Raw genomic sequence first — 11,041 nt, 5'->3', positions numbered from 1 at the left:
CAAGAGGAGACACTCAGGGCTGCCACGCATCTCCCTGCAAATTCTTTGATGCAGGAACCACTGCTGGTTGTTGCAGAGTGCCCAGAGTGAGGGAGAATCACAATTAAGGTTGGAAAAGACCTCCAAGACCATCAGTTCAAACCTGTGCCCCATCCCCACCTTGTCCCCCAGCCCAGAGCACTGAGGGCCATGTCCAGTCCTTCCCTGGACATCTCCAGGAGTGGGGACTCCACCACCTCCCTGGGCAGCCCCTTCCAATGCCTGACCACCCTTTCCATGGAAAATTCCTCCTGATGTCCAACCTGACCCTCCCCTGGCACAGCTGGAGGCCATTCCCTCTCCTCCTGTCCCTTGTTCCCTGGGAGCAGAGCCCGACCCCCCCCGGCTCCCCCCTCCTGTCAGGGGGTTGCAGAGCCAGAAGGTCCCCCCTGAGCCTCCTTTTCTCCAGGCTGAGCCCCCCCAGCTCCCTCAGTTCTCCTGCTGCTCCAGCCCCTTCCCAGCTCTGTTCCCTTCCCTGGACATGCTCCAACCCCTCTGTGTCCTTCCTGAATTGAAGGGCCCAGGACTGGACACAGCACTCGAGGTGTGACCCCACCAGTGCCCCGTGCAGGGGGATAATCCCTGCCCTGCTCCTGCTGCCACACTATTCCTGATACAAGCCAGGTGCCACTGGTCAACTTGGCCACCTGAGCTCAGCTGGGCTCCTGTTCAGGTGCTACCAACCAGCACCCCCTGGGCCTTTTGCACTGGGCAACTTTCCAGCCACTCTTCTGCCACTGCAGGGGGTTGTTGTGACCAACAACAACCATCTTCCTCTTCATACCCCCCCCCACACACCCCTCACCCCTTGGTGGGTCAGTCCCCAGCCCTGCACATCCCTCTGAAGCCTCATTTGTTTTTCCAGGGATTAACTGGGTGTCTTAAAAAACCAAACGAGCCGAGCTGTGACAGTTTTGCTGCAACGTCACTCGTCCTGCAAAATGTGTTTGTTGAAAGAGGGAAAATGTGCTCAGAACGAGCCACAGCCTTTAGTCACGGGAACTCTGCTGGGAAACAACCCCTCCGTGAGGCGTTGTCTTCTTGTCCTGCTGGCACAGCCACAGCCACGCACATCCCGGTGGGATAAACACGCTGCTGTTCCAAGGACACAACGGAGAAGCTGATTTTTAATACTTAATTTTTTTTCTTCTTTTTTTTTTTTTTCCCCCCCAACCGGGACTATTTACAGTGAGATTTGGGAGGAGCGATTCACACCAAAACAAACAACCTGAAGTATTTTAATTGTGTTTAAACGACTCTTGCACCCGTGAAAAGAGCCCCGGGTGATGAGGGACACGTTGGTGTCCTTGCTTTAAGCTGCTGTACCAAGAAAAAAAGCCTTCCCCTCAGGTCTTCAGCACTGGGAAAAGGTTGGGATGAATTCACTAGTGAGAGGGTAGATCAGCTTCAAGGGCTGCTTTTGGCCTTATTTGGGGTGTGGGGGTTGCTGCTGGTGCCAGCAGAGACTGTGAGCTGAGCAACATCTGACCCACCACCCCTCGTGGTGCACCAGTAGCACTGGGCTGGCACAGCCAGGCCTTTGGCTCCCTAAAAATGAGCTGCACGTGCTTGGGATGAGGAACAAACCTGCTCTTGGTCCCTGGCACCCACTGAGCTGCTGGAGGCTCAACCTCAGCAATGTGGCTCCAGCACCTCCTGCCTTGGAAGCAGGAGGGACCTGCTCCTGCTGCTGGGATTTGGGGACTTACCCAAGTGAAAATACTGCTCATTGTTTATGTACCTGCTGCTGGTGCAGAGGGAGAAACACAGAGCCAGGTTTGTGTCTCACACTCATCCCACTGGGAGTCCTTTGGGTTCTCTTATTCCCAAATTCCTATGCTGGGCACTAATCCCCGTGTGTCAGCAGGGAGAGTGGTGGACCCCAGGCACCTCCAGAGCCCTGCAGCCCTATCCAATGATCTCCATCTCACCCAAGGGATAAAATGCTGGCTCTGCCTTGTCACATGTCCCCAGTCCCTGACATGAAGAGACCGGGGGAGATTTTCACTCTAAAACAACTACCTGTGTACTGGTAGGAGTCAAAAAGAAACAAATTTGAGGTCTATTGACATTTCAGCCTTCAATTCCATGGGGAAAGTTTTACAGAGAGCTCCAGCAAACTCTGCTGGAGCTGGAAATAGTAGAGGAGACCTAGAACACAAGAAGGGGGTTAAATGACTGGTGGTCTTAAAAAAGGAAGAAATCCTGCACTTAAACATAAAGATGAGATTATAAACAACTCTGTTAACCCAAACTATCTGAAACCTGAGAGGTTTTTGTCACTGAAATCCCAATTTAACTACTTTCATCAGCCTAACACATTACTACCAGAAATCTGGGCTGTTTGGACACAGCCTGCCTCTGCTTGAAAGCTGTGGAGGGCTAAGGGCACTTGTACTTCTCATGACGTTCTTCTAACAACAAAAGCAGAGAACAGCTGCAAAAAAATAAATGTCTCTTGTGTGGTCAATGGGAGGAGGAGGCAGAGAAGCAGGTCTGGCTCTCAGTGTGCTCTAGGCTGATTTTTGAAGTTCTTCACAGAAACAATAACAACAATAACAAAAGGTCTGCAATTCCCCCACTGTCCACGGCAAACTCCTGCCCTCCTTTGCCTCTCTGCTGCCCTCGCAGTTCACTCAGGGCCGCCTTGGCCCGGGTCACATCTCGGTGTCAGCGGGGCTGTGCTGCCGGGCCGAGTGCCCGTTTTTGGAGGATGCCTGGCCGGTCCCGTTCTCCTGGGTGCCACCGTTGAGGTTCGGCTTCACCTGCGGCTCCGGCTGCTCCTGGGAGGGCGTCATCAGCATCGTGTTGCCCTGGCTACCGTTCTCCGTGTAATACGGGTCTTCAGCCTGAACAGGTACAGAGAGAACAGAGGCAGGGTCAGGGGAGGGGCAGGGCTGGTGGCAGCCGGCTGGCACTGCAGGCAAGGGCTTGGCTGGTTGCCCGCGATCCCTGGGCAGCAGGAACAAACAACCGCAGGCAGGGGCAGTGCTCTCGCTGACGAGAAGGGGAACAGAGGGCCTGAACCATGCCACGGCAAGATGAAGCAAGAAAACCAGCCAGGAAGTGCATTTCTTTTCCCCTCCTGGACCTGAAAATAGAAGCTGTCAGGTTTTGCTGTTTTCTCATAACAGGTTTTAGAGCTGCCACTGCCTTGCTTTGCGAAGCCACCCCGTGACAGATCACCTCTGCTGTCCACCTGGGCCAAGAAAGAAGCACCTCGGAATGAAAATGATGGAAACTGTCCCAATTTCTTCCCCCATCCTTCCTCTCAGCCTGTAAATGGGTGCACAGCTCGCAGCAAGTTGCCAGCAGAGGGGCAGGGCTGCACTTCCCTGCAGGGCTGGTCACTGGCATTGCTGTGAGGAGGACCCAGGGCAACCCAGAGGTCCCTCTGTCCCCTCACAATAACTCCCTGCGTGTCAGAGTGTGACATTTCTGGTAGCCATGGAATGGACACTGGTGATCCAAGTGGCAGTTCCCAGCTGGGAGCTGCTCCTTGTTTCCTCAGCAGCATCCAATGCATGGATGGCTGACGGGCTTCCCGCCCACCTCAGTGTTTCACTCAGCCCCTTTTCCATGTCCACGGGTGGGATGGACACATCTCACCTAAAAACTGGATTGACACTGCCATGGGAAGCTCCCAGCCACAAATTTCCATTGCTGGAAGCATTCAGGGATCCAGAGACAGTGGGATCTGGATCTGTGATGTCCCTGCCTCTGACACACACACTTGACTTCCCATCTGTGTGTTTTGGGAGCATCTTTTCTGGCAAGGAAATAACCTCAATGGCTTCCCAGGACACAACTGCTCATGTTGCTCAGAGGTGGGGAAAAGCACGGCCAGGCCTAACTTTACATTCCCAAAACTCACTGGTAGGGAGGAGTCCTCAGTGGTCAACCTGCCTGGAAAGGGGAAAATGGAAATAGGAGATTTCTGTCTCTTTCTTGATATGTTTTATTACCATTGCTTGTTAAGTGAGGGGAGAAATAGCCTTTATTACACCAGGGGTACAGGACAGACATGGAACTCAAACACAGCGAATGGAAATTAAAGTGTGTCACTTTTAATGACAAATTCATAAGCTTTCAGTGTCTCTGGAGGGGTCTTGCTGGCTGGGTTCTTACTGCTAAGCAAAAATAAGTGTTAGACCTGGAAGTACGTGCGAGAAAGGGGCGGTTCTCCCACGGGAGCAATCAGCTCTGAGTTAATTTTGGAAGGCAAGAGAGGTTTTCCTTCGCCCTGTACATTTTGGCCTCCCTGCTCCTGCCCTTTGCCTTGCCCAGGCTGCCCCAGACTCAGCCACAACACGGGGCTGATCTGTCCCATGACCTGGGGACACACGTGGGTGGAGGGTCCCGAGGCACAGGGTGCTGGGCACCCCCCTTTTCTCCCCTGCAGGTGCCCCCCTCGCTGCCAGGCTCCTCTCTACCCGCGGCTCTGCCAGTGGTAAGCACTAACCAGCCTCTCCCCCGCGGGGCTCCAGCTCCGCCGCCTCATCAGGAAATATCCAGCCAAGCCCAGGAAAGCCAGCAGGAGTCCAGATGTGACCAAGGCGATCAGGGTCTTCTGAGAAAAGTCCTGGTGGTTCCTCACGCTGTCCCACTTCAGGGATTTTATTCCAAACTGGGAAAAAAAAACCCACCAAAGAGAGCCGGGAGTCCGACAAACAGGAAACATGTGCAGCTGCTGAACAGGCACCGACTTCAAACAATGCTGCTCCTCACCTCCTTGTGGAACTGCACGTAAACAAAGCTGGGCTTTGCTACCCCAGCTCCTGAGCTCTGCCCTGGCCCTATGAGCTCTCATGTCCTCACTGTCTCATTTCCAACCTGGAGTCTCCTGTGGCACAGGGAATTTTTCTCCCTTGGACCAGAGTGCTCAGACCCCGAGGTTTAGAGCACACACATCTGCAGGGCTGAAACCTCTCCATGTGCTGCTCTTGCAGCTCTGCCATTTATCTATCTACAGACACCTGGAGCTCAGCTCCACGAGCCAATGGTAGCCTCAGGGGAGTACTGGGAGGAGGAATTAATGAATGTCAGGTGGGACTTCGAAGAAGCCAATTGCATCCTAAGAGTCATTGTTGGGATCTAAACCTTTTCTAAGAAAACACTACAGAATTTTACAGAACCTTTTCAAGCATTTGTGCCTCCATGGCTTGTATTAATGCTCTCATGGTGCATGGATTCCTTGCTGTTTGTGGCTCCAACCATGGAATCACAAACTGCTTTGGGTTGGAAGGGACCTCAAAGCTCATCCCATTCCAACCCCCTGCCATGGGCAGGGACACTTTCCACCACACCAGGTTGCTCTAAGCCCCATCTAACCCGGCCTTGAACACTTCCAGGGGTCTCCTGTGCCAACACTCATCAGGCATCTCCAAACTGGAGGCAGATTCAAGTCTCAGCCTCTCCCCCCAGTCTCAATTGACCACCTAAAAATCTCATCTCTCCAGCCACCCAGACCACCCATTTTTTCCAGCTGAATTTGCTTAAGGAATTTACCTTTTCCCAGTGAGACTCCTTGAGCATATGTGGAGCGGGATCTGCAAGGTGTAAAAGAGGAAAGGCACCGTTACACAGAGGGTCCTGCTGCAGGAAATGTCAGCACAGAAGGGTCTGGCTGAGCATGGAGGGGCTGAGAGCCCCTGTGCTGCTCTGGGGGCAATGCCTTGGCTCCAGGGATGTGCAAGACCCCAGAAGAAAGAGCAGTAGTTGCAGAGAGAGGTCTGCTCCCAGGATCTGTGTCCCACAGCCCTTCCCCACAAACATTCCCTCTCCCATTGCCCACATCGAGGTCGTTGTCCAGCGGAATCAACACGAGCTTTAACATCCCTTCCAAGCCAAACCATTCCATGATTGTGTGATCTTCTCCACTGACCTTTCTCTCCACTGAGGATGAGGAGCAGACAGTGGTGGTCCACCTCAGATTTGGTGAGTTTGACCTGGCAGGGGGAGGGAACGGGATGGGTGTTCTCTTGGCACACTGCTCTCCACAGATCCGATCCCTTCCTCTCTAAAAAGTGTTTCTGCAAAATTTTCAGAAAGAACAGCCATTAAACCAACCATACTGACAAACTCTCCACCTCAGCCACGCTGATGGTGGTGTTGTGCATTCACATTTGGGTTTTGGTGGCTTATCTGTGCCCTGCAAAGCTGATCCAGGTGTCAGACCCCACTTCACCACTGCCCAGACCCCCAACACCAACACCTTGGAAATGAAGATGCTTATTTCTTGTTTCTTAACTTAATGAGAATAAATTAAATGAAGATATTTTTAGCAACTCTTGAAAATGGCATTTAAACAAATCTATATTTAGGACCTGAATTGCACAGCAAGTCTCTCTAGTTTTTGGACTGCAACAGCCATCTGAAGAGCCCTATTGTTTCAGAGTCCCAGGCAGGGGCTGAGAAAGGAGGGAAATAACAAAGAAGCATTGAGCCTTCCTGTTTAGGAAATGTCTTCAGTGTTTTTGCTAGGTTGCTGATCAAAGGCTAGGAAAAAACCACAAATTTCTCACATTTTAGAGCTGAACTGACTCTTGGGTGGAAGAGGAAGAGGAGTGAGGAGCTGCAGCCTTTCCCTTCTGTGGGCCAATTTCTGTATCAGGCAGGATAGGCTTTCTCCTTGGGGCTATTTTCAGCCACAGCCAGGCTTGGAGACAGAGCCCACAGTTGCTAAAAGACCTTATCAGCTTCCCTAACATCCTCCCAGCTGGGGACATCCTCTGAGCTGTGGCCGTGCCCACCCCCTTGAGACAGAGACAGGCTCCACTGAACCCCCTGTCCTGCCCCTGCCCTCCCCTCACTCCCCACGGGGACCCACCAAAGAGGATAAACCCTCTCATCTTGCAGTGTGGTGCAGAGCCAGGAGGCTCAGTGCCTTCCTCTCTGCCTCAGAGTTACCTCAGCATTGTGCTCCGACCCCTACATCCTCCTAGCCTGCAAAAATGCACAAACTTATCCACGGGAGAATAACAAACAAATCATTTTCAGCTGTTTCTATAGAGCTTTGGCATGGGGTGAGAAAGGCCAAGATGGAAACAAGAGACCCAAGTGTGTATTTTCCTTTCTCTGCTGTGGAAAGAACTCATCGGAGTGTCAGAATTTCCCTTTGCAATTAGCGGTGCCGGGTGCCAGCTGATTGCTCATTTGCTTTGGGAAAGGCCAGCAGGAAAGTGAGACACACGCTCCCTCCTATCTGCTCCCCTCGCAGACACTCTTATCTGCTTCCCAGGTCCAGCCTGGGCTGGCTGTTCCCGCTCCAGGATTGCTGAGGTGGAGGCAGGGGAGAGAAATCTGCTGTGGGGTGGGAGCCGCCCGAAAAACACGGTGGGAAGTTGGGCTGTTTGAATCATTTCACGTGGAGGGAGGGTTAAGAGTAGGTGAGATACGACCCTGTAGGATATTCTGTCTGTTCTATGTGCATCCCTTTATATACGTGATGCATAAACCCTGTGCCCAGCAGGGATCAGAGCCCACTAGATGGCATCTGTGGTCGGAATCACTCGCTCCCGGAGGAGTTTCCCTCCGTAGGTTCTTGCCAAAGTACAGTCCCGGTAAACAGGAGAAAGTCTAAATGCCATTCAACCACTGATTTGCAGAGAAAAGCCAGGTAAGAATTCACTCATGCTGAGTGGTAGCAGTATGGCTGAATGACAGAAGTAAAATTATGTATTTTATACGTATTTTATACCCATTCTGCCATCCCACATCATCCAGCACCACCCACCCTCTGTGGCAGGTTGTACCTCTAGTGTGAAAGGATTCTTCCTTCCACCCACAAGAAACCCTCCTCTGATTTTATAAATCTTCATTTTGGTGCACAAGGCCAGGGGCAGTTACAGAGAGCCTGACATTCCCTTAGGAGTTGATGGGGGCACTGATCAGCTCCTCCAAATGCCCTGTTTTCTTTCCTAGGGCAGTTGGCAAGACAAAAAAAGGCACTTGTGTTCTCAACAGGGAAGAGGAAGAAGAAGAACAAAGGCAACTTCCTGCTAAACATGGTGGGAGATACTTTAGAAGCTGAACTGACCTCAGAGCTTAATAATGAAAAAAAAAAAAAAAGAGGTTTTATGCAGCCAGGAGGTTGCATTTCCCCTGGGTTGATCATCCCTTTGGGATCCTCATGGGACTGCTGTGACCATCCCCTCCTCCATCAGTCTGGCACAGCTCAGATGCTCTGGCCATGAGTTCCCCACCCCAAACTGACCCTCCAGGTAGGGTGGGTGACCCCATTGCTGCAGGGCTCGCAGCAGGAACCTGCCCTGAGCTGCTTCCTTGCAGCCCCCCCCTCCTCCTGCATGTCCCCCCTCCTCCCCCCTGGGGACACTCACACAAGTGGTGGACTCGTTGAGCTGCAGGCAGATGGCTCCAGTGTCACTCACTTCCTTGACATTGTGGCATGTGATGGGAAGAGGGGAGGGCTGGAAAGGAAAACACACAGGGGTGGTGTCAGTGACCTGTTGGGGGGGGGTTGTGAGGCAAGTCCAGCCTCCTGGTGGTCCCCCATCCTCACCTTTGGGCTGTCCCTGGCTGTGTGTGGTGGCAGGGTGGCAGCTGAGACAGGAGGGTGCTCTGTGGTGGCAGGAGAGCTCTTCATATCCACTGTGGACCCCGAGGCCTCTGCTGCCTCACTGGGCTGTGCCTCTGGGCTCTTGGTCGTGGGGACACTTTGGTTCGTGTTCTCCAGGGAGGTGCCCAGTTCTGCTGTGGGGGCTTGGCTGGTCTGGGGGCTCATCTGCTCCCCACTGGATCCTGTGGAGCTGGGAATGCCTGTCAGGGACCCAGCTGCAGCTTCAGGTTTGAAGAAATGCAATGAAAAGGAGACATGAGAAAGATTAAATCCTCTAAAGTCAATGTGTGGCATTGCAGTGACTGAGGTACAACATTGATTTGTCACAGCCAGCACCAGAACGAGGCCTTGGCTCTCCAAGAAACACTCATTAGCCTTGGCTCAGCTGTCTAATTGCTACATGTGCTTCATGATCTGGTTACATGGGCAAGGGTGCCACCATTCCCCCTCCCTGGCATCGCCCTCCACTCCTCTCTGATCAAGAGTCTTCCAAGAGATGCACTGATCCCAAACAGCACGAGAGAAAGGCACCTGCATGTGTGCCAGGGTCCCTCCTTCAGAGCCCTTCAGAGCCTGAGCTTGGCCCCTTATTGTGGAACCATGGAATGGTTTGGGTTGGAAGGGACCTTAAAGATCATCCCATCCCACCCCCTGCCATGGACAGGGACACCTTCCACCAGCCCAGGTTGCTCCAAGCCCTGTCCAACCTGGCCTTGGACACTCCCAGGGATGGGGCAGCCACAGTTTCTCTGGGCAACCTGTGCCAGGGCCTCACCACCCTCCCAGGGAAGGATTTCTTCCATATATCCAATCTAAACCTGCCCTCCTTCAGCTTAAAGCCATATCCCCTGGTCCTCTTCTTGCCAAAGGCTGCCAGACCTCTCACAGGTGCCCTTTCTAACATGTATGTTGAGATAAAGATAAATGAGCTTTTTGTCCCACCATCTCCTGGCTGGTTTGGGTCTAAGCCACCCATCCTCAAGACAGCAGGGCTGGGTGTCCCCAGGTGGGATTTTTTGGACAGAATTAAAGCTTCTGACCCTACTATCCGCCTCTTGTTTTTTTGAGAGCACAAACCATGACTTAAAATCTAATTATTAACACAAATACTGTCAGCAATCACAGGGGGAACAAGGGGAGCAATTACCAGCTGTGTCTGGTGTGGGTTTGGCACTGCTGGTGGTTCCAGTGGCCCCGGTGGCTCCGATGGTTCCGGTGGTTGCCCCACTGGTGTTGCCTTCCTCTCCCATGTCTGTGGCTGTGGGTGCAGGAGTCTCTGTTGGGCTCCCAGCAGCATTGCCTGGGGGCAGAGGAAGGTGTTAGGGGGCTGCTGAACCCCCTCCCCAGCCCTGAGCCCCCTGGGGCAGGCAGGGAAGGGTCTGTGCTCTCACAAATTCACTTTTTAATGCCCCACAATGGCAGGGTGCCTCAGAGTATGCCTGGGAGAAGCTCAGAGGTGAAATGTTTCAGCTGGGTGAGCACCAGGCTTTGGTGCAGCCCTTGCAGGGGCTCCAGAGCTCTCAGGAGGAGGAGGAGGAGGACAGGCTCGTTTCTACCCTGATCCCACCCCATCCTCAGCTCACTGATGGATGCACAAAGCCCTGCACAAAGCTGGATTTCATAGTAGTTTGGGTTTATAATCCTTGGAGGAAAGACTCAAGCCTTGGAAGAGATCACTTGTGTGCCTCAGGATAGATAAGTTGGATTTACAGTTGCAGGCACAATCTCAAAGTAAATAGAAACATTCCCACTGGCTTGGGATCAGCCCTGACTCACGAGCAAAAACATCTTTGGAGGTAAAGCAGAATGTTTGGAGAGTGGTTTGCTGTTCTAACTTAAAGTTTATATATTGCTTCCTGCTGTGTTACAGAGATGACACTTCCAGCTTTTCCTTCTGAAACGAACTATATGAGTCAGTGAAAATGCATTTCTCCCCATTCCTCAACCTTCTCTGTTCTTAAGATCTCTTCCCACTTTTAACAAACAGCTTCACTCTCTACCCGAGGGCTCTTGGTGTTTAAGATTCTTATCCAGGCATCAAAAAGAAAATCACACAAAATGTGTTATTTCATTTGTATTTCTGCCCGGGGGAGCCCGAGCTCCAAGAAAAGTTACTTCATCCTCCCCAGCCACCCTCCACGAGGGATGGAGCAGCACTGGCAGGTCCTGGTCAGCTGCCAGTGCCAGTGCCAGGTAAACAGCCCTGGTGTTTGTGTGCTGCAGGACCCTGCATTGTCCTGGTGGGAATTTTTCTCCATCAAGATGCCAGGATTTTGCTGGATCAGGCCCAGAGAGCCTGGATGGTTTGTGAGAAGAAAAGGCTGAGATCACTGAGGTTCGTTTTGGCAGCGGGGGCAGCGGGCAGAGCTGCTCCTGCACTGCCAGGTTGGACCAGAGGGTGCTGAGGGGGAAAGGGGTGCCCCA

General features: G+C 52.6%; 1 protein-coding gene across 3 annotated transcripts in view; it reads right to left on the bottom strand.

The window, feature by feature from the left end:
- Positions 1–1,207: 1,207 nt before the first annotated feature.
- CD34 (CD34 molecule) overlaps positions 1,208–11,041 on the bottom strand; it is a 14,473-nt gene continuing 4,639 nt past the window's right edge. For 2 of the 3 annotated variants that reach the window (XM_027659899.1, XM_027659901.1), the window contains exons 2-8: positions 9,765–9,917; positions 8,561–8,838; positions 8,379–8,468; positions 5,924–6,071; positions 5,548–5,588; positions 4,502–4,666; positions 1,208–2,888 (exon numbers count right to left, since the gene is read on the bottom strand). In XM_027659899.1, coding sequence (XP_027515700.1) covers positions 2,697–2,888; positions 4,502–4,666; positions 5,548–5,588; positions 5,924–6,071; positions 8,379–8,468; positions 8,561–8,838; positions 9,765–9,917 — 1,067 coding nt within the window. In that variant the 3' untranslated portion in view covers positions 1,208–2,696. Of the gene's footprint in view, positions 2,889–4,084; positions 4,167–4,501; positions 4,667–5,547; positions 5,589–5,923; positions 6,072–8,378; positions 8,469–8,560; positions 8,839–9,764; positions 9,918–11,041 lie in introns of those variants that run through there. The other variant, XM_027659900.1, reaches the window with a different exon arrangement.

The sequence above is a fragment of the Corapipo altera genome, unplaced genomic scaffold, assembly GCF_003945725.1.
Source record: "Corapipo altera isolate COAL_440 unplaced genomic scaffold, ASM394572v1 77b, whole genome shotgun sequence".
Lineage (NCBI taxonomy): Eukaryota > Metazoa > Chordata > Aves > Passeriformes > Pipridae > Corapipo > Corapipo altera.
Note: the sequence above shows the minus strand (reverse complement) of the source record. Positions and strands in the feature narration are given on the sequence as shown.